At 52.2% G+C, this 23,188-nt stretch overlaps 1 protein-coding gene across 1 annotated transcript in view; it reads left to right on the top strand.

Moving 5' to 3' along the window:
* The window catches only part of AP3D1 (adaptor related protein complex 3 subunit delta 1), a 95,627-nt gene that overhangs the window by 21,818 nt on the left and 50,621 nt on the right, over positions 1-23,188 (top strand). Inside the window, 5 exon segments of the mRNA XM_060233131.1 lie at positions 1,018-1,147; positions 4,891-5,030; positions 9,378-9,451; positions 19,114-19,163; positions 22,196-22,245. Of these exon segments, the coding sequence (XP_060089114.1) occupies positions 1,018-1,147; positions 4,891-5,030; positions 9,378-9,451; positions 19,114-19,163; positions 22,196-22,245 (444 nt within the window).

The raw sequence follows: 23,188 nt of genomic DNA, 5'->3' as shown, positions 1-23,188 counted from the left end.
ACTGGCAGCCAGGGTCTCAAGCTGAGGTTGCCTGGACCCTTTTTTGGAGATGCCGGGGATTGAACCTGGGACCTTCTGCTTCCCAAGCAGATGCTCTGCCACTGAGCCACCATCCCTCCATCTCCATCACCTACTGCCTGGACCCTTTTTAGTGGGAGATGCCGGGGATTGAACCTGGGACCTTCTGCTTCCCAAGCAGATGCTCTGCCACTGAGCCACCATCCCTCCATCTCCATCACCTACTGCCTGGACCCTTTTTAGTGGGAGATGCCGGGGATTGAACCTGGGATCTTCTGCTCACCAAGCAGATGCTCTACCACTGAGCCACCATCCCTCCATCTCCATCACCTACTGCTTGGACCCTTTTGAGTTGGAGATGCCGGGGATTGAACCTGGGACCTTCTGCTTGCCAAGCAGATGCTCTGCCACTGAGCCACCGTCCCTCCATCTCCATCACCTGGGCCCTTTTGAGTTGGAGATGCCGGGGATTGAACCTGGGACCTCCTGCTTCCCAAGCAGATGCTCTACCACTGAGCCACTGTCCCTCCATCTCCATCACCTACTGCCTGGGCCCTTTTGAGTTGGAGATGCCGGGGATTGAACCTGGGACCTTCTGCTTACCAAGCATATGCTCTACCACTGAGCCACCGTCCTTCCCCGAAAGTCGCAGGGCCTGTGAGACGAAGCTCTCACACTAGGCTTTTAATTAATCCAGCGGGCGTTCTTGAAAGTCATCGCTTCCCCCAGCATTTCACGATTATGGTGTTAGGTTATTCTGTTAGCCCTCAGCCGCATGCTGTTTACTGCCTGTGTCTGTAAGATTGTTTACTGTGCTGCTCCTGTTTTGTAATGTGTGTTTTTATGGTAATATTTTAACGGTCGTTTTATTGTTGTAAGCCTCCCTGAGCCCGCTTGCGGGATAGGGTGGGATATAAATATAAAAATTAAATTAAATTGTGTGCCTCTCGTCGTCAGACAACAATTAACCTTCCCTTCTGTCTCTTCTCCCTCCACCAGATGTCTCACACCAAGCCTTACATCAGGAAGAAGGCAGTGTTAATCATGTACAAAGTGTTCCTGAAATACCCTGAATCCCTTCGGCCTGCATTCCCTCGCCTTAAGGAGAAACTGGAAGACCCCGATCCTGGTTAGTGCACTGAAACAAGCCAGAAAGTTTTGCTTTGAATGGGAAAGGGGATATCTTTATAGTAGTTAAATCGGTGAGGGACAAATCTCAAAAAGTAAAATGGAGTCAGAACCAGTTGGGGGTAGAGTGTGGGAGAAGAAGGGGGGAGTCCTTGGCAGTGAAAACTTTTCTGGAACTTTTGCCTGGTTTTCTCCTTCCTTTCCACTCCAGCATCCAAAATCTCATCCATGTTCTCTTCTTGGGCCAAAGTTGACGCAATACCCTCTCTGTCCAGCTCTCTCAGCAGATTTATTTATTTTTTATTTTATTTATTTACTTTAAATTTCTATCTCACCCTCTCCGCAAGCGGACTCAGGGCGGCCGACAGTCAGTTCATACATTTACTTTCAGTTTAAAAACCATTAAGGTACAATTACAATTAAAACATTCTATGATGCTGTCTTCAATATACCGTATTTTTTGGACCATAAGGCGCTCCGGACCATAGGATGCACCTTCCTCCTGGGGGGCGATCCGCTGCCTCCGATACCGGCGCTTCCCCCGCGCCTGCCTGCCTGGCTCCAGCTGTGCTTCCAGCAAGCGCTGGGATCGCTCCACACTGCCCCCACTGCAAACCCAGCGCTTCGCGAGCGCCGGCTGCGGAGAGGGCAGCGTGCTTCCTCCGTGCCTGTCTGCCTGGCTCCAGCTCTGACGCTTACAGCAAGCGCCAGGATCGCTCCCTCCGCCCTCCGATCCCAGCGCTTGCTTTAAGCATCAGAGCTGGAGCCAGGCAGACAGGCGTGGGGGAAGCACCTGCCCCCTCCGCAAACCCAGCACTTCGCGAGCGCCGGCTGTGGAGGGGGGCGGCGTGCTTTCTCCGTGCCTGTCTGCCTGACTCCAGCTCTGATGCTTAAAGCAAGCGCTGGGATCGGAGGGCAGAGGGAGCGATCCTGGCGCTTGCTGTAAGCATCAGAGCTGGAGCCAGGCAGACAGGCACGGAGGAAGCACGCTGCCCTCTCTGCAGCCAGCGCTCGCGAAGCGCTGGGTTTGCGGTGGGGGCAGCGTGGAGCGATCCCAGCGCTTGCTGTAAGAAGCTGGAGCCAGGCAGGCAGGCGCGGGGGGAGCGCCGGGATCAGAGGCGGAGGCAACGGATCGCCCCCCCCCCCCGGAGGAAGGTACCTTCGCTCCATAAGACACACACACTTTTCCCCCACTTTTTTGGGGGGGGGGAAACTGCGTCTTATGGTCCGAAAAATACGGTAGGTGGGTTCTTTTTTCCTTATGGTGATCGTATAGTAATTGTAGCTCTTTAGAGATGTGGGGTGGCCGTCCTCTCCTGACTCAGATGGTAAAGGCCTGTTGGAGCAGTTCTGTTTTGAAGGTAGAGAGGTCCCGCAGGGCCCTTATGGCCTCTGGGAGGCTATTCCACATTTCTGGTGCTGCCACAGAGAAGGCCCTAGCTCTTGTGGAGCATAGCCGGCAGCAAGATTGAATCCTGTGGTGGATTTCCATGGGCAGATGAGACGGGAATGCGATTTTCACAGATACTCCGCCCCCGTGTGGCCTTTGACTCCTCCCCCCTTTCCCTGTGGAGCCAGTGTTTAGGAGTATTTTGAAAGGAATCAGGGAAGTCACCCTCCACAGGCGGAAATCCCTTCCATCTGCAGAAATTCTCCCTGGGATTCACGCCAGCATCTCATCCCCATCTAGTCATGCTGCACTGGTTCCCCGTTTTGCATTTCCTTCCTTGGCTGGCATCAGGGTCAACTCGCCCACTAGGCAAACTAGGCTAGGGTGCCAGAAAAGGGGTGTGTGTCACCAAATTGGGCTTCCCTCCCCTCCTCTTGGTGCCCATGACAAACTCCTAGTTTGACTGCCTCTCCCCCTTCTGGCACCATCAGAGGAGCACGCTGAGGTTAGGCCCTTCCAGCTTCGATGCACCAGCACCTGATCCTTCTTCGAAGAAGAAGAATTGCAGATTTATACCCTGCCCTTCTCTCTGAATCAGACTCAGAGCGGTTCACAATCTCCTATATCTTCTCCCCCCACAACAGACCCCCTGTGAGGTGGGTGGGGCTGAGAGAGCTCTCCCAGAAGCTGCCCTTTCAAGGACAGTCTCAGAGCGGTCTACAATCTCCTTTCCCTTCCTCCCCCACAACAGACACCCTTGTGAGGTGGGTGGGGCTGAGAGAGCTCTCCCAGAAGATGCCCTTTCAAGGACAGAGTCTCAGTGCAGCCTACAATCTCCTCTCCCTTCCTCCCCCGCAACAGACACCCTGTAAGGCGGTTGGGGCTGAGAGAGCTCTCCCAGAGCTAAGGCCATTCCAGCAGCTTCAAGTGGAGAGTGGGGAATCAAACCTGGTTCTCCCAGATAAGAGTCCTCGCACTTAACCACTACACCAAATTGGTTCCGAAAAGGAGAGAGGGGGGAGCCTCCTTCCTCCAGCTTGCTTTTCAAAGAAGGATCAGATCCCAGCTGCATCGAAGCTGGTAGGGCCAAGCTTCAGCGTGGTACACTCTGATGGGGGGGGCGGGGCGACGGAGGGCGGCACTATGTTACAGGGGGGCGGGGGCGAGGAGCCTGCCTGGAGTGCCCACGCACCCTAGAACAGGTGCTGGATGGTACAGCAGCTGTCATCTCCAGCCTGGTGCCAGGGAAGATGCACGAGGATGGGCATACGTCCTGCTGGATGTCAAGGAGAAGGGAACCCAGTGCTTTCAGCGATGACCGTGTGGTGGGTTTGGTGCTTTTTTCCTTTGCCTTACTGGACCAGACAAAGCCCTTTTCTCTGCCTTGGAGTACACACCTCCTTACGCTTCTCCCATGGCTAAAGTGTTGGGATTTAAACGTAATCTCTCATGCCAAGCTCTGTTTCCATTATATTGGCAAACCGTGCATCTTGGTTTGGTGTGAGAGCCAGTTTGGTGTAGTGGTTTAAGTGCGCGGACTCTTATCTGGGAGAACCGGGTTTGATTCCCCGCTCCTCCACTTGCACCTGCTGGAATGGCCTTGGGTCAGCCATAGCTCTTGCAGGAGTTGTCCTTGAAAGGGCAGCTGCTGTAAAAAGCTCTCTCAGCCCCGCCTACCTCACAGGGTGTCTGTTGGGGGCGGGGGGAGGTAGAGGAGATTGAGACCGCTCTGAGATTCAGAGTAATAGGACCGGGATATAAATCCAGATGTCTTCTTCTCTGCCTTAATCTCCCTCCTTTGTACTGAGGAAATAATGAAGAGCTCCTCTGAAACAGTGAGCCAGCAGCAAGGCCAGAACACAACCCGGAAGCAGATTTCCAGCCAAAAGTTCTTGTACTTGGGGTGGAACAACGGGGAGAACTTGTTTCCTGGTGTTATTTTTGAGAGATGGCCTGTTTTTACACCGGTCTTGTTTCAAAACATATTTGTGTCAGCTCACTGAGGTCAGAGAGAACCGGGTTTGATTCCCCACTCCTCCACTTGCAGCTGCTGGAATGGCCTTGGGTCAGCCATAGCTCTCGAAGGAGTTGTCCTTGAAAGGGCAGCTGCTGTGAGAGCCCTCTCAGCCCCACCCACCTCACAGGGTGTCTGTTGTGGGGGAGGAAGGGAAAGGAGATTGTGAGCCGCTCTGAGCCTCTGTCCTTGAAAAGGGCAGCTTCTGGGAGAGCCCTCTCAGCCCCACCCGCCTCACAGGGTGTCTGTTGTGCACGGGGGGAAGGTAAAGGAGATTTTTTCTGCTCTGAGATTCAGAGTATAGGGCAGGATATAAATCCAATATCGTCTTCTCTTCCAGGGGTCCAGTCGGCCGCCGTGAACGTTATATGCGAGCTCGCCAGACGTAACCCGAAGAACTATCTCTCCCTCGCTCCGCTCTTTTTTAAGCTGATGACGTCCTCCACCAACAACTGGGTCCTCATTAAAATAATCAAACTGGCAAGTCTTAGCAGGCCCTCCTTGTCAGCAGAGGGGGTGGAACAAGCAGCAGACCCGAAGCTTGCGGGGGGGGGGGGGGCGGGAGCAGCTGGGGAGAAGGGGAGAGAGGCAAGCAGCGTGCAGGATGTGTTTAGGGAAGTGTCATCTGCTTCTGGAAGTGTTAAAAGCTCGGCGGGGCGGGGGGGAGTGGAGGCGAAATGCAGATGACTGCAGAAGAAGAGGCCTTCCTCGACTAGGAACCTGGCCGGTGATCGGGTCTTTGGGACCTGTGCTTGTCCATGAGATCACTCGTAGCAGGGGTGTCGAACTCATTTGTCACGAGGGCTGGATCTGACGTAAATGAGACCTTGTCAGGCTGGGCCGTGTATGCACCTATTTAAGATTAGGTAGCAGAGAGATAAACTTTTTAAAGGACACGGACAAACACCACTAAAGTTTTTATTTATTTATTTATTTATTTAAAAAACCTTAAAATAAAATACGCTTAAAACATTAGCACTCCTTAGTCTTACAGGTGCTTTCTTTGTATTTCTTCCTTGGGATCCAGGAAACTGGGCAGAAGAAGCTCTGGCTCTTTCCCTCCCTCTCCAGGGGACCAGGAGGAGCCTCAACCAACGGAGAAAAATTGAGGTTTTGCTCTGTAGCTCCTGTGCGATTGAGCATGCCTTGCAAAGCAAGCTGAGATGCAGAAGGAAGCAAGAGAGAGGGAGAAGGAAGCAGATAAGAGCCAGGTGCTCGGGGGCCTGATAGGAGCCCTCCGGGGGTCTGGTTCGGCCCCTGGGCTGCATGTTTGACACCCCTGGCCTATAGAGAGGTGGTTAGAGGCGCAGGGCAGGGACATTGGACCAGCTGCTGTGGGAAGCCCCATCTGGTTAGCAAATTCCGAGTCTTTCTCTTAACGAACCTGTTTGGTGCTGAATCAGACCATGAGCCCATCCAGCTCTGTACTATTGCCTCATAGCAGTTGTTCAGCGTTTCCCATACAGGCCTTTTCCAACCCCTGCAGCCTGTTTTCTTATTCAGTTTGGTGTAGTGGTTAAGCGTGCGGACTCTTATCTGGGAGAACCAGGTGTGGTTCCCCACTCCTCCACTTGCACCTGCCGGAATGGCCTTGGGTCAGCCATAGCTATTGCAGAGGTTGTCCTTGAAAGGGCAGCTTCTGGGAGAGCCCTCTCAGCCCCACCTGCCTCACAGGGTGTCTGTTGTGGGGGAGGAAGGGAAAGGAGATTGTAGGCCGCTCTTGTCTCTGCCCTTGAAAGGGCAGCTTCTGGGAGAGCCCTCTCAGCCCCACCCACCTCACAGGGTGTCTGTTGTAGGGGAGGAAGGAAAAGGAAATTGTAGGCCGCTCTTGTCTCTGCCCTTGAAAGGGCAGCTTCTGTCGGAGCCCTCTCAGCCCCACCCACCTCACAGGGTGTCTGTTGTGGGGGAGGAAGGAAAAGGAAATTGTAGGCCGCTCTTGTCTCTGCCCTTGAAAGGGCAGCTTCTGTCGGAGCTCTCTCAGCCCCACCCACCTCACAGGGTGTCTGTTGTGGGGGAGGAAGGAAAAGGAGATTGTAGGCCGCTCTGAGACTCTGTCCTTGAAAGGGCAGCTTCTGGGAGAGCCCTCTCAGCCCCACCCGCCTCACAGGGTGTCTGTTGTGGGGGAGGAAGGGAAAGGAAATTGTAGGCCGCTCTGAGTCTCTGCCCTTGAAAGGGCAGCTTCTGGGAGAGACCTCTCAGCCCCACCCACCTCACAGGGTGTCTGTTGTGGGGGAGGAAGGGAAAGGAAATTGTAGGCCGCTCTGAGTCTCTGCCCTTGAAAGGGCAGCTTCTGGGAGAGACCTCTCAGCCCCACCCACCTCACAGGGTGTCTGTTGTGGGGGAGGAAGGGAAAGGAAATTGTAGGCCGCTCTGAGTCTCTGCCCTTGAAAGGGCAGCTTCTGGGAGAGCTCTCTCAGCCCCACCCACCTCACAGGGTGTCTGTTGTGGGGGAGGAAGGGAAAGGAAATTGTAGGCCGCTCTGAGTCTCTGCCCTTGAAAGGGCAGCTTCTGGGAGAGACCTCTCAGCCCCACCCACCTCACAGGGTGTCTGTTGTGGGGGAGGAAGGAAAAGGAGATTGTAGGCCGCTCTGAGACTCTGTCCTTGAAAGGGCAGCTTCTGGGAGAGCCCTCTCAGCCCCACCTGCCTCACAGGGTGTCTGTTGTGGGGGAGGAAGGGAAAGGAAATTGTAGGCCGCTCTTGTCTCTGCCCTTGAAAGGGCAGCTTCTGTCGGAGCTCTCTGAGCCCCACCCACCTCACAGGGTGTCTGTTGTGGGGGAGGAAGGAAAAGGAAATTGTAGGCCGCTCTGAGTCTCTGCCCTTGAAAGGGCAGCTTCTGTCAGAGCTCTCTCAGCCCCACCCGCCTCACAGGGTGTCTGTTGTGGGGGAGGAAGGGAAAGGAAATTGTAGGCCGCTCTGAGTCTCTGCCCTTGAAAGGGCAGCTTCTGGGAGAGCTCTCTCAGCCCCACCCACCTCACAGGGTGCCTGTTGTGGGGGAGGAAGGGAAAGGAGATTGTGAGCCTCTCTGAGACTCTTTGGAGTGGAGGGCGGGATATAAATCCAATATCATCATCATCTTCTTCTTCTTTATTGGAAGTGCAGGTATTCGAAGCCTGGGTTTTCTGCTTGCAGAGTTGAGCAGTGGCCGCCCCCCCCCCCCCACGAAGGTGTGCCGACTTACAGGGAAGTCTGCCCACTCTGGTCTCTGTATGATGCCCAACTTCCACCTCCGAATGGAGCCCCCCAGCGAGCCCTCTGCTTCAATTTATGGGCATTCGATAATCTCTAAACTAAGCAAAGATGGTGCAAAAGCGCCTGCCTTCGGAAAACGTTGCGTTGTGACTCGTATTGAGAGCGAGAGCATCTCTTTGTCTTCTGACCCCAGAAATGAACGGGGGAACGCAGATAAGTTGACTAGCAACCAGGATAGGCCCAGTGTGCCTTAGAGGGTATAGAGTTAACCTGCAGAATTCCCTGCCACTAGATGTAATAACTGCGATGCCTTTATAAGCAGAGCAGATAAATTCATGGTGGCAGAAGACTATTGAGGATGTTTAGCAGCGATGACTAAATGAAACGTCTAGGTCAAGGAAGCCAGAGAGAGGGAGAAGGAAGCGGACAACAGTCAGTTGCTCGGGGGCCTGATAGGAGCTCTCCGGGGGCCTGATTCGGCCTCTGGACCGCATGTTTGACACCTCTGATCTCGGTGGAGACGTAGGCTACCTCTGAGCGACCAAGGTATAGCACAGGGGTGGCCAACAGTAGCTCTCCAGATTCTTTTTGCTTACAACTCTCATCTGCCTCAGCCATTGGCCATGCTGGCTGGGGCTGATGGGAGTTGTAGGCAAAAAAAAAACATATGGAGAGCTACCGTTGGCCACCCCTGGCATAGCAGACAAATGTACCTGTTGTGCTATTCTTGTGAGTATATGAAGCACCTGGTTGGAAAGTATTAAAACAACCACAAAAGGGGAATGCTGTTGTAACACGTACACACCATAGAGAAGGGTTGGGGAAGGGAGGGAGAGGTGCACTGTTCCTTTGGGGTCAGGAAACAATTTGTGGGGGGTGGGGAGGAAAGTTCAGCGAGTTGGGGAGACGAGGGAATTCCTTTAGCATGACTTCTCTTGCGCTGTTTAGGATTCAATTCTTTTTTTCCCTGGCATCTCCTAGAGCAGGGGTGTCAGACATCTGGTCCAGGGGCCATATCAGGCTCCTGAGCAACTGGCTGTAGTCTTCTTCGTTCTCCCTCTCTCTTGCTTCCTTCTGCATCACAGCTTGCTTTGCCAGGCTTGCTCAGTTGCGCAGGAGCTACAGAGAAAAACCTCTGTTTTCTCCATTGGCTGAGGCTCCTCCCCCTCCTGGTCCGCTGGGAAAGGAAGGAAAGAGCCAGAGCTTCCTTTGCCCACTTTCCTGGATCCCGTGGGAGAAATACAAAGAAAGCACCTTTAACAACTATGAGTGCGAATGTTTTAAGCGTGTTTCAAGTTTTTTTTAAAAAAATCTTTAATTGTGTTTGTCTGTGTCCTTTATAAAGTTTATATCTCTGCTATCTAAAATAGGTACACGTATGGCCTGGCTCAACAAGATCTCGTTTGCATCAGGTCCAGCCCTCATAGCAAATGAGTTTGACACCCCTGTTCTAGGGGGTGAAGCTGAGTTAGATAGAGCTTTGAGTTCTGGTCCAGCACAGCGACCGTTGCCTTTGTCTAGCCTGCCCAGTGGTCTGTCCCAGGGGGATTCTCCCCGTTAACCCTCAGTGACTGCCGCGGATAACACGTTCCCCTCCTCCGACAGCTATTGAGCAGCTCTCCGTTTCATACATGCAGTTCGGTGCCCTCACTCCGTTGGAACCCAGGCTGGGGAAGAAGCTGATAGAACCCTTGACCAACCTCATCCATAGGTAAGTCGGCCGACTCTTCCCGGTCGGGTGGCGGTTTTGAGGCTGCCGCTGATAAGCAGTGTTCCCTCTCAGCTGAGCGAGCGTGAGCGAGCTCGCAGATTTTTTTGCCTCCCGCTCGCACATTTATGTCTCAGCTCAGGAAGGATGACCCCGGAGCACACTCATTGATGCAGCGGCTCACAACTTTAATGCCAGCAGTCGCTCCCAAAGTAGAATTTTTGCTCACAAGACTCTGCAGCTTAGAGGGAACATTGCTGGTGAGCCACGTATGTGTTCGGCATCTCTCGGCTCTCGTAGGGAAGCCTTGGGTCTGCGGGCCGGTGCAACTGCGTGCTCCTAGCTGGCCTCCGGGCATCATCTTCAGGGGCCTGTTTCTCTCGCTTCTGTCGCCTTGAGCTGGTACGCCTCAAGCAGGAGAAACGGTGCCACCTCCGGAGCGATGCCGCTGACAGTGGGAACAGGAAGGATGTGTCAGTAGACTAGAGGAGAAGGGGAAAGACGGAGCGGTTTTCTCTAGGAGATTAGAGGAAGGGCCCAGCAGCGTCGGCTTTAACCCTCCTTTCTTTCTCAAACAGCCAGCGCGCTCTCTTCCAATTACCTAAAGAGGGTAAAGCTCATTGCAGCGCAGTCAAAGATAAAAATGTAGTGGGCTTCCAAGAAATGCAGCCAAGCAGACAGTATGTATACTTCGAACCCCACCCCTCTTTCCAGCCTCCTCGCCCTTCCCCCAGCGTAGTGGATTAGCTGCCGGGCCTTTTAGCCTGCCGCCTGTGAGATTTCCAGCTGACGCAAACTGTTACAATACCGTTGGTTCCGCACTAGCGTTATTCCTGAGGCTTAGCGCCAGCCGCCCTCTCCTTACCTGCAGAGATGGCAGCGGAGTGGTAGACCTTGGCGGTTCTAGACTCGTGGAAGACGCGCGTTGGACACCGCTTCCTGGAACGGCTGACTGTTACCTGCTAAAGAGCAAAGCTGGATTCAAGGAGCGCCTTTAAGGCCAACAAAGTTTTATTCGGAATGTAAGCTTTCGTGCGCTAGAAGCACACTTCCAGCAGACAACAGGATGTAATGGCAAGCAGTCTTTAATACAGAGAAAATGGGTAGTGAATTAGAAGAAGAAGAATTGCAGATTTATACCCTGCCCTTCTCTCTGAATCAGAGACTCAGAGTGGCTTACAATCTCATATCTTCGCATCCCCCCCAACAACAGACACCCTGTGAGGTGGGTGGGGCTGAGAGCTCTGACAGAAGCTGCCCTTTCAAGGACAGAGTCTCAGAGCGGCCTACAATCTCCTTTCCCTTCCTCCCCCACAACAGACACCCTGTGAGGTGGGTGGGGCTGAGAGAGCTCTGACAGAAGCTGCCCTTTCAAGGACAGAGTCTCAGAGCGGCCTACAATCTCCTTTCCCTTCCTCCCCCACAACAGACACCCTGTGAGGTGGGTGGGGCTGAGAGCTCTGACAGAAGCTGCCCTTTCAAGGACAGAGTCTCAGAGCGGCCTACAATCTCCTTTCCCTTCCTCCCCCACAACAGACACCCTGTGAGGTGGGTGGGGCTGAGAGAGCTCTGACAGAAGCTGCCCTTTCAAGGACAGAGTCTCAGAGCGGCCTACAATCTCCTTTCCCTTCCTCCCCCACAACAGACACCCTGTGAGGTGGGTGGGGCTGAGAGCTCTGACAGAAGCTGCCCTTTCAAGGACAGAGTCTCAGAGCGGCCTACAATCTCCTTTCCCTTCCTCCCCCACAACAGACACCCTGTGAGGTGGGTGGGGCTGAGAGAGCTCTGACAGAAGCTGCCCTTTCAAGGACAGAGTCTCAGAGCGGCCTACAATCTCCTTTCCCTTCCTCCCCCACAACAGACACCCTGTGAGGTGGGTGGGGCTGAGAGCTCTGACAGAAGCTGCCCTTTCAAGGACAGAGTCTCAGAGCGGCCTACAATCTCCTTTCCCTTCCTCCCCCACAACAGACACCCTGTGAGGTGGGTGGGGCTGAGAGAGCTCTGACAGAAGCTGCCCTTTCAAGGACAGAGTCTCAGAGCGGCCTACAATCTCCTTTCCCTTCCTCCCCCACAACAGACACCCTGTGAGGCGGGTGAGACTGAGAGAGCTCCCCAGAAGCTGCCCTTTCAAGGACAACCTCTGCCAGAGCTATGGCTAACCCAAGACCATTCCAGCAGGTGCAAGAAAAGGAGTGGGGAATCAAACCCGGTTCTCCCAGATAAGAGCCCATGCACTTAACCACTGGCTTAGTATGTAAAATCATGGAAATGTTTTTTTAGCAGATTAAAAGAATCACAAGTTGGGGGCCTGCTAGTTTGGGTTGACTAGGCTAAAACAGCAAAAACAAGGCAATATATGTCCCAATAGCAGATTGATGTCTATGTCATTAGGTATCCTGTGACCTGCAGTAAATAAGAGTCTGCTGTACTGCTAGCTCTGGGTTAAAAAGAAGGCATACGTTTCTCAGAGGTTTAATTTAAACACGTAACACACACAAAAACATCCCTCTAGTTTGCCATTAGAAAAAAAGAATGCATTAAAATATAGTGGAAGGTGGACTAGTATCTGTAATGAGATCAACAGTCAATATCCCTTATTTGAGCACGTCAATACAAAAAAAATTTATTCCGACACACTCTTCTGAAAGAGAAATACATTGGAATACTGTGGATACATAGCTATACTTGGTGAAAGTGGGTTTAGTGTATGTCATGAGATAAAAAACCCAACATCCCTGTTCAGTCCTGGCGTGGTGTTTGTTCCAAGTTGCATAATAATTTGTAATTCAGCCATTTCCCCCCTCTGTTCTCTTCTTGGAGTTCCTTTGCAGCAAAACTTCTGTTGGTCTTAAAGGTGCCGCTTGACTCCTGCTTTGTTCTACTGCTTCCGACCAACACGGCTGCCCACCTGGTGTTACCTGCTGAATTGTTTTTGAAGCTTGTCTGCTGCAATGCAGGCCAGCTGCTGCCCCTCACTAAACCAGCGGCCCGTTGCAGGCATAATCCTTAGCTGTGGCTTTGGCATTAACCTCGGCTTGTAGCTGTCACTCCGGTTAAGATACCCCAACGTGCCATGAAACCGTGCCCGACTTCGGCCCTGCTTCCTTTCCCTGCTTCTCGTATTGCAAGGGGCTGGAAAGGTAACGAAAAAGTGCCTTATCCATGGTTTGCTTGGCACAACTCTTAACCATGGTTAATGTGAAATGTGATTTTCATATGAACATAGGAAATTGCCTTCTATTGAATCATACCCTCGTCCATCAAAGTCAGTCTTGTCTAGTCAGACTGGCAGCGGCTCTCCAGGGTCTCAAGCGGAGGTTTTTCGTGCCTGCTTGCCTGGCTCCTTTTGAGTTGGAGATGCCGGGGATTGAACCTGGGACCTTCTGCTAACCAAGCAGGTGCTCTACCACTGAGCCACTGTCCCTCCATCACCGACTTGGCTGGACCCTTTTGAGTTGGAGATGCCGGGGATCGAACCTGGAACCTTCTGCTTACCAAGCACATGCTCTACCGCTGAGTCATCATCCCTCTCTAAATTTCCAGACCCACTTGGAGCCATAGTTTCACATTGCCGGTTGTGGCCAGTCTTCTCCTCCCCCCCTCCCCCAGCCTCCGTTGTAACCCTTTTGTCTGCAGTGGTCTAAATGGGGCTCACTGCCCGCAGCAGCAGAGAACGCAGGCAGAAGAAGCAAAAGCCCCAGGGCAAATCAATAATTATTTCAAAGTTCCCACATTCAAATAAACCCTTCACCTTCACTGCTAAGGAGACTTTGTGGGGGGGTTTTTTGTGGGGAGGGCTGTATGTTTATATATTCGGGGCGGGGGGGGGAGGTGTCCACCTTGAAGTCATACCGACCTCTGGTGACTGACCCCTGCTGTGGGCCTGGGGGGATGTCCAGAGAGGTGGCTGAATAAAGTTGCATCTCTCCTCCTGACTATTTCAAAGAGTAGCCTGGAGAGGAGGCGGCTGAGAGGTGATAGGATCACCATCTTCAAGGATTTAAAGGGCTGTCATGTAAAGCAGGGGTGGCCAACAGTAGCTCTCCAGATGTTTTTTTTTCCTACAACTCTCATCAGCCCCAGCCGTTGGCCCTGCTGGCTGGGGCTGGTGGGTGTTGTAGGCAAAAAAAAAACATCTGGAGAGCTACCGTTGGCCACCCCTGATGTAGAGGATGGGGTGGAATTGTTTTCTGTGGCCCCAGAAGGCAGGACCAGAACCAGTGGGTTGAAATTAAATCAAAAGCATTTCTGGCTCAACATTAGGAAGAACTTCCTGACCGTTAGAGCAGTTCCTCAGCAGAACAGGCTTCCTCCTTGGGAAGTGGTGGGCTCTCCTTCCTTGGAGGTTTTTCAACAGAGGCTAGATGGTCACCTGACAGCAGTGAAGATCCTGTGAATTTAGGGGGAGGTATTTGTGGGTTTCCTGCACTGTGCAGGGGGTTGGACTAGATGACCCTGGAGGTCCCTTCCAGCTCTTTGATTCTGTGAGTCTCCCATCCAAGTGCTAACCACAGTTGATTCTGCTTAGCTTCCGGAATCCGAAGAGATTGGGCTTGCCTGGGCTATCCAGATCAAGAAAAGGCTCTGTTGTTTTGACAGATGTTCAGCTCTCTTCTAGAACATATTACTGGCTTGCCTACTCAAGTATGTTCTCCCCCCCCCTGCCCATCCTCCAAGGAGCCTAGGGCAGGGGTGTCGAACTCATTTGTTATGAGGGCCGGATCTGACATAAACGAGACCTTGTTGGGCCAGGCTGGGCCATGTCGGGCCAGGCCGTGTTTGTACCTCTTTAAGTTCAGGTAGCAGAGATATAGACTATAAAAGACACAGACAACCACAATTAATTTTTTTTAAATGTAAAACATACATAAAACATTAGCACTTGTTGATTTTTAAGGTGCTTTCTTTATATTTATTTCATGGGGTCCAGGGAATTGGGCAAAGGAAGCTCTTGATCTTTCCTTCCTTCTCCAGGGGATTGGGGGGGGGAAGCCTCAGCCAATAGAAGGGAGAGAGGCTTGGCCCAGTAGCTCTGCTGTGCGATTGAGAGAGCCTGGAAAAACAAACTCTGCCTTTAAATCGAAAGAGTTTCCGGCTCAACATTAGGCTAAATCAAAAGAGTTTCCGGCTCAACATGAGGAAGAACTTCTTGACAGTTAGAGCTGCTCCTCAGTGGAACAGGCTTCCTCCTCGGGAGGTGGTGGGCTCTCCTTCCTTGGAGGTTTTTAGACAGAGGCTAGATGGCCATCTGACAGCAATGAAGATCCTGTGAATTTCGGGGGAGGTGTTTGTGAGTTTCCTGCATTGTGCAGGGGGTTGGACTAGATGTCCCTGGAGGTCCCTTCCAGCTCTATGATTCTGACTCTCCCCTTCTTCCCCAAGGGAGGATCCTCAGCCAATGGAGAAAATAGTGGCTTCGCTTTGTAGCTCCTGTGTGATTGAGCAAGCCTTGCAAAGCAAGCCGTTATTCAGAAGGAAGCAAGAGAGAGGGAGAAGGAAACAGATAACAGCCAGTTGCTCAGGCGGGCTGATAGGAGCCCTCCGGGGGCCTGATGTGGCCCCCAGGCCGCACGTTTGACACCCTCGACCCAGGGCATTCTGCCAACTGCATTTTATCATCACAAGCCTGGGAGGTTAGATTACTTTGAACGGGTGCCATTGATCCCCCCTTTCGTGTCAAGTCTCCAAATTCAATAACGAGTCATTGAAACAAAGTAGCTAGTTTATTGATAAGGATGTACTTGGGTAAGTTCAAATTGAAAGACTAAAGATCATACAGTACAATGCCAGCATATAAGGTATACTTCAAAGGGATTCTTACGGGAGGGGCACTATGCAGGGCACATTCACACATTGATGTTACAATTTCTTTCTCGGGCCGGCTCTGGCCTTGAGCGTCTCTGGCTCCAGCCTCCCCCGATGCCTAGCCTGAGAAGGCACAGATTATGGCTTCACATATTCCCATTTCAAAGCAAGGCTACATAACAAAGGAAAGGGAGGGGGGTAGGGAGAGGTTTAGCTAGCAGCATTGGAATACAGATAGGCTTTACCCAGAAGGCTCTTTGCTTGAACCAAAGTTAAGTACAGGCTTGACCAAGGTTTTACAGAGACTTGACACCTCGCCCCCACCATGCTCACGCAGTAGGCTTTGTAGCAGCATGGGAATCTGGACCGTTGTCTCCCCGATGGTAGCTTGACATTCTAGCCACTACACACCGAGTCTTCACTGGCTGTCCTTGACCCGGAAGAGGACCAGTTCTCCCCTGCGACTGCACATGGGGCGGGGAGGGTTCCAAGTGGCTTCGCTCGGGGGGGGGGGGATGACCCCCACGGCCGGGCAGCTAAAGTGATTTTATATAGAAAAGAATCAAGAGGTCCTGCGAGTTTCCCACACACAGCGTTTCGTGATCAGGCAGCCAGAGCTGCAGATCTGGCAGAACGGTTGGTTTCCCGCAAGCATAACCGAACAATGCATCGTAGGGCCATTTTGGTTCCCGAGGTAAAGCATACAGTCGACTGTTGTTCGTAAAACCTAACTCAGAAATACGGGGCAAACTAAAATCTGTCGTTATTGGGGAGGGGCGGGGGGTATGGAGGCATGCGCTGTTTGGGAGTGGTATGAGACACTCCCGAGGAACTGCCGTGGTTTTCTGTAATGCTGTCAGAAGCCCCTTAGCTTAACCACGGTTGCTGCTTGCATTTTGAGCAGGCTGCAGAATTTGTCATCTCCTGGATTCCAGCACGCTGCCCGTGTGTGCTGACCAGCCATGGCTGCTGCCAGGTGGTTTGTTTTTTTTTAACGAGTGGGTGGAGCCAGTAGGGCTTTTGCCTAGCGGGGTTGCTAGTCGGCTATCGGAGATCTGATTGGCTGTGCGGGTTTTTTTAAACATTTGCTTTGGCAGTAGCTGTCCCTGCAGCACAAGGTCTGAAGATAAGCTGCATACGTGCAGGACTCAGGAGCCACACGTGGCTCTTTCACGTATATTGTGTGGCTCTCAAAGCCCCCACCACTCCATCAGCTGTTTTGGATAATACATTTAAAGTTGCTTTCTTTCCACTTCTCTCTTCCTTCCTCCCTGCCTTCCTACCTACCTACCTTCCTTCTCACCTACCTTCCTTCTCACCTTCCTTCCTTCCCTCCTTCCTTCCTCCCTCCCTCCCTCCTCCCTCCCTCCCTCCCTCCCTCCCTCCCTTCCTCCCTCCCTCCCTCCCTCCCTCCCTCCCTCCCTTCCTTCCTTCCTTCCTTCCTTCCTTCCTCCCTCCCTCCCTCCCTCCCTTCCTTCCCACCTTCCTTCCTTCCTCCTTCCTCCTTCCTTCCCTCCCTCCCTCCCTCCCTCCCTTCCTTCCTTCCTTCCTTCCCACCTTCCTTCCTTCCCACCTTCCTTCCCACCTTCCTTCCTTCCCTCCTTCCTTCCCTTCCTTCCCACCTCCCTCCCTTCCTTCCTTCCTTCCTTCCTTCCTTCCTTCCTTCCTTCCTTCCTTCCTTCCTTCCTTCCCTCCCTCCTTCCCACCTTCCTTCCTTCCCACCTTCCTTCCCTCCTCCCTCCCTTTCTTCCCTCCTTCCTTTCTTCCCTCCTTCCCACCTTCCTTCCTTCCCACCTACCTTTCTCCCTCCCTCCCTTCCCACCTTCCTTCCCTCCCTCCCTCCCTTCCTTCCTCCCTCCCTCCCTCCTCCTACCTTCCTTCCTACCTTTCCCATGGGACCAGGAGGGGGAGGATCCTCTGCCAATGGAGAAAATAGAGGTTTTGCTCTGTAGCTCCTGTGCGATTGAGGAAGCCTTGCAGAGCAAGCTGAGAAGGAAGCAGAAGACAGCCAGTTGCTCGGGGGCCTGAAAGGAGCCCCCCCAGGCCAGATGTTTGACACCCCTGCTTTAAACAATTTCACCAAGCCAGCCAGCAGGCTTGGAGAATGCATTTAAAGTTGCTTTCTTTCCACCTCTTTGTCCCTTCTCCCTCCCCATCTATTTGCCTGCTTGCCTGCCTTTCCTTCCTTCCTTTCCTCTCCCTCCATCCGACTTTGGCCACCCCGTCCGTGGATCCTCTTGGCTGGTGGTAGTGCTTCCCTCTGGCACCAGGAGCCCTTCTATGCTAGCATCAGGGGATCTGTCCCTGTGGCCCATTCTTCAGTGACAAAAAACCCCAGTCTCACTCCATAGTTTAGAAAGCTTGACCGTGATTTGTTGCGATTTGGCAGGGTGCAGTCGACATTTGGGCTGTGAGCCTGAATCTGATACAGTTTTATTTCCTTGTCTGTTGGTGATTCTCTGGAACACCTGCCAAGGCAGCTCAAGAATCACAGCTTGAAATTAAGTTTCAAACCATGACTTGCGGGGTACAGTTTAGCACCTGTCCTATTGTGCTCTTTTGCAATGGTTGCTCAGTCCTGACGTAATGCCAAGCATGGCTTGCGTGAGCAGTCCTTGAGCATCACGACTGTGCGTTGTGTTGCCAAGGTTTCGATCTGGACGTGGTTCAGACTAATTGGTCTGCCTCCCCCCCCCCCCCCCCCCAATCTGCCAATCCCGTCCCACCTCTGGCGGCCCAGGCTGTGCCATAGTGGGTTTGATGAAAAGATCTTGGATTACATTTTAAGAGAAGGTTACTGTAGGTTTCCGAGCCCCGTGGCTCAGAGTGGTAAAGCTGCAATACTGCAGTCATACTCTCTGCTCATGACCTGAGTTCGATCCCGGCAGAAGCTGGGTTCAGGTAGCCGGCTCCAGGTTGACTCAGCCTTCCATCCTTCTGAGGTCAGTAAAATGAGTCCCCAGCTTGCTGGGAGGGGAAGCGTAGAGGACTGGGGAAGGCAATGGCTAACCACCCCGTAAAAAGTCTGCCGTAGAAACGTCGTGATGCGACGTCACCCCAGAGTCGGAAACGACTGGTTCTTTTAAGGGGGACTAAAAATGGTAGAAAGGTAGTCCCCTGTGCAAGCACCAGTCATTTTCGACTCTGAGGTGACGTTGCTTTCACAGTGTTTTCACGGCTGACTTTTTACGGGGTGGTTTGCCATTGCTTTCCTTAGTCATCTTCACTTTCCCCCCAGCAAGCTGGGGACTCATTTGACCGACCTCGGAAGGATGGAAGGCTGAGTCAACCTGGAGCCAGCTGCCTGAACCCAGCCCCTGTGCGAGCACCAGTCATTTCCAACTCCGGGGTGACGCTTTCACAACATTTTCACGGCAGACTTTTTTTTTACGGGGTGGTTTGCCGTTGCCTTTCTCTTTCATCTACACTTTCCCCCCAGCAAGCTGGGTCCTCCTTTGACTGACCTCAGAAGGATGGAAGGCTGAGTCAACCTGGAGCTGGCTACCTGAACCAGCTTCCGCTGGGATCTAATTCAGGTCGTGAGTAGAGGGCTCCGACTGCTGTTTACTGCAGCTTTACCACTCTGCGCCTTTATCTTTTAAACTGTAGGTTTCCAGTACACGTGAGCCATTTTTTTTTGTTAAAAAAGACACTGAAATAAAAAAGGGGGTGGTGGAATCTAAGATGTATTCTTTAAAAGTAAGAATCAGGATTTTTATCCACTCTGTGAAGAACCTTCCACAAATATAAAATGAGGGGAAGGGGTGGGAATGGACAGTCGTGACGCTGCCCAGAACTTGGGAGAACATCTTTGTGTCTCAAATGTCGTTGTTGTCTGTCTTTCTTTCCCCTCTCTGCAGCACATCGGCCATGTCGCTCCTCTATGAGTGTGTGAACACGGTGATAGCAGGTAAGGCAGAGAGGACCTTTGAACCCCAAGTTCCCTTTTGGGCACGGCGGAGACAAATGAGAAATGACACCCGTGGCTTCAGATGACCCGGCCGCGACTGCATTTCAGCATCGCGCAGTTGTGCCATTTTGTATGCCTCTTCTTGGGTTGTCTGCTAGCTGAGGGGGCTGCTGCCGTTACATGTGCCCATTTGGAGGCAGCGTGCTGCAGAATGTCGACTGTTGGAAGGCAAGAACCAAGGAAGGGTTTATACCGGGGGTGGCCAAACTGTGGCTCAGGAGCCGCATGTGACTCTTTTACACGTATTGTGCGGCTCTCCAAGCCCCCTCGCACCATGGGCCAGGTTGGAGAAGGCATTTGTCTCTTTAAATCACTTCTCCAAGCCAGGCCAGATGGTGGCTTGGAGAATGCATTTAAAGTTGCTTTCTTTCCACCTCCCCCAATCTGTTTTCCTTCCTTCCTTCCTGAGAGCCAGTTTGGTGTAGCGGTTAAGTGCATGGACTCTTACCTGGGAGAACCGGGTTTGATTCCCCACTCCTCCACTTGCACCTGCTGGAATGGCCTTGGGTCAGCCACAGCTCTTGTAGGAGTTGCCTTGAAAGGGCAGCTGCTGGGAGAGCCCTCTCAGTCCCAGCCACCTCACCGGGTGTCCATTGTGGGGGGAGAAGATATAAGAGATTGTAAGCCGCTCTGAATCTCTAATTCAGAGAGAAGGTATAAATCTGCAGTTCTTCTCCTCCCCCTCCTTCTCCTCCTTCTTCTCCCCTCCCCCTCCTTCTCCCTCCCTCCTCCTCCCCCCCTCTCCTTCCCCTCTTCCTCCTTCCTCCCACTTCCCTCTGCTGTGGCTTTCAAGCACCTGACCTCCGTGTCTTGCAGCTCTCAAACATCTAATGATTTAAGCAGGTTTGGCCACCCCAGGTTTGTACCCTTCTTGTGGGGCTGGCATCTGCCTGACCACAGTGGGGGACCGGATATCAACCAAGCGAGACCTTTGACCATGTCCAACAGGGCTTTTCTTATGGGGAATTTGAGGGCTGTGCTCGAATCTGTGTGCTGTCAGGAGACCTGGAGCAGGCTGCCCTTTCTGAATCACCCACCCTGCCCCCTGTAGAATGGGGATAACGATTGAGTCTTGGTGGAGCGGCACTGCAGCTGTTCTTTTTCACGCAGGAACTAATAGCTACAGAAGGCGAGTGATCCTGTGACTTTGCTGTTCAGAGTTGGGTTGAGGGGAGGCGCCAAAAGTTGCCTGCCTAAGCATCGGAGAGCTTGCACGGCGTCGGAAGGGGAGGGCTGTGCTAGAGCCTCATGCTAGCTCCCCTGGGGAAAGAGCTCTTTATGCAGACGTCGGGGGGGTTTAACGTTTTCCAGTGCTGTTTTTTGCATGGGAAAATTGTCCACATCTCTCAGTGAACGGGTTTCATGGAACAGTGAATGGATGCCATGGCCAGTACAATGTTAGGCAAGTGTGGCAGTTTTGGAGTAATACGTACAATATGGACATTCAGAACCCGTTCTTGCTAGTTAGTAACCTATCTGGATCTGCAAAAAACTGACGCTCTGGAGCTTAGTGCTAAAAATACTTCAAGTCCCTGAGTTACTAACTCAGTAACCTATGTGGAACTGTAAAAAACTGAAGCTCTGGATCTTAGTGAGAAGTGCCTTGTCATGAGAGCCTGGAAGGCAAAAACGGGTTCTGAATTTCCAGATACTTCGTTTAGCTTTTATGCAGTAAAAACAGAAATTTCCTGACCATCTAAGAATCTGCATTGACCAGCCAACATTCGCCGGTTTGGTGTAGTGGTTAAGTGTGCGGACTCTTATCTGGGAGAACCAGGTTTGATTCCCCACTCCTCCACTTGCACCTGCTGGAATGGCCTTGGGTCAGTCGTAGCTCTGGCAGAGGTTGTCCTTGAAAGGGCAGCTGCTGGGAGAGCCCTCTCCAGCTCCACCCACCTCACAGGGTGTCTGTTGTGGGGGAGGAAGGGAAAGGAGATTGTAGGCCTCTCTGAGACTCTGTTCTTGAAAGAGCAGCTTCTGGGAGAGCTCTCTCAGCCCCACCCGCCTCACAGGGTGACTGTTGTGGGGGAGGAAGGGAAAGGAGATTGTGAGCTGCTCTGAGACTCTGTCCTTGAAAGGTCAGCTTCTGGGAGTGCTCTCTCAGCCCCACCCAACTCAAAGGGTGTTTGTTGTGGGGGAGGAAGGGAAAGGAGATTGTAGGCTGCTGTGAGACTCTGTCCTTGAAAGGGCAGCTTCTGGGAGAGCTCTCTCAGCCCCACCCACCTCACAGGGTGTCTGTTGTGGGGAGGAAGGGAAAGGAGATTGTAGGTCGCTCTGAGACTCTGTCCTTGAAAGGGCAGCTTCTGGGAGTGCTCTCTCAGCCCCACCCAACTCAAAGGGTGTTTGTTGTGGGGGAGGAAGGGAAAGGAGATTGTAGGCTGCTGTGAGACTCTGTCCTTGAAAGGGCAGCTTCTGGGAGAGCTCTCTCAGCCCCATCTACCTCACAGGGTGTCTGTTCTGGGTGAGGAAGGGAAAGGAGATTGTAGGCCGCTCTGAGACTCTGTCCTTGAAAGGGCAGTTCCTGGGAGAGCTCTCTCAGCTCCACCCACCTCACAGGGTGTCTGTTGTGGGGGAGGAAGGGAAAGGAGATTGTGAGCTGCTCTGAGACTCTTTGGAGTGGAGGGCGGGATATAAATCCAATATCATCATCTTCTTCCCCTTGGCGTTCTTAAGGTGGTCTTTCGTTCTGTTTGCTTCAAGGGAGACTGAACCTGCGGCTTCAATGAAACTGACTTAAGAAAAGGAAATTGCTTCTGTGGACTTTTAATACACCCCCCCCCATCATTAGGCCTTTGGCTCTTCTCCTGCTGATGTTTCATTTGCTATAAACATATTTTGATAAGGCTAGTTATATTTTTGTGTTAGAGTCACTTTATTTGTGTCAGCTCTCAGGCGCACAGTTGAGACTAATTCAGGAATTAGCTAGAGCGTCTGGGTATAAATCTAAATATGCGCCTGCTTGTGCATTTCAGTCTTGATCTCTCTCTCTTCGGGGATGCCCAACCACAGCGCCAGCATCCAGGTACGAACCTTTTTGCTTGTCTTCCTCTTTTTCTTTGTCTGTGGCACCTTAATGCCTCTCGCAGCTGGGGGAGGCATGGTCTGAAACAGCGTACAGCCGCTCGACGGATGCTGGCCAAGGGAGGGAATAAGCAACCCAACAAGAGAACCACGGTAGTAGGTAGCAGGAAAATAAAGTACAAAGCTTCCATGATTACCAGCCTCAGCCACTAAAGAAACAATAACAACATTATCAAAAACTTAGTATATTCTATATAACATAGAGAACAGGCAGAACTCAGTTATCCAGAAAAGGGCAACTAGAATGCTTAAAGGTTTGGAACACTTTCCGTATGAAGAAATGTTAAAAACGCTTGGGGCTCTTTAGCTTGGAGAAACGTCGACTGCGGGGTGACATGATAGAGGTTTACAAGGTTATGCATGGGATGGAGAAAGTAGAGAAAGAAGTCCTTTTCTCCCTTTCTCACAATACAAGAACTTGTGAGCATTCAGTGAAATTGCTGAGCAGTCAGGTTAAAACGGATAAAAGGAAGTACTTCACCCAAAGGGTGATTAACATGTGGAATTCACTGCCCCAGGAGGTGGTGGCGGCTACAAGCATAGCCAGCTTCAAGAGGGGATTGGATAAAAATATGGAGCAGAGGTCCGTCAGTGGCTATTAGCCACAGTGTATATATATATTTTGGCCACTGTGTGACACAGAGTGTTGGATTGGATGGGCCATTGGCCTGATCCAGCATGGCCTCTCTTATGTTTTTATGTGACACAGAGTGTTGGACTGGATGGGCTATTGGCCTGATCCAACATGGCTTCTCTTCTGTTCTTATGTGACTCAGAGTGTTGGACTGGATGGGCCATTGGCCTGATCCAGCATGGGTTCTCTTATGTTCTTATGTGACTCGGAGTGTTGGACTGGAGGGGCCATTGGCCTGATCCAACATGGC

Source organism: Heteronotia binoei, chromosome 2, assembly GCF_032191835.1.
Source record: "Heteronotia binoei isolate CCM8104 ecotype False Entrance Well chromosome 2, APGP_CSIRO_Hbin_v1, whole genome shotgun sequence".
NCBI lineage: Eukaryota > Metazoa > Chordata > Lepidosauria > Squamata > Gekkonidae > Heteronotia > Heteronotia binoei.
This window is presented reverse-complemented; position numbering and strand designations above follow the sequence as displayed.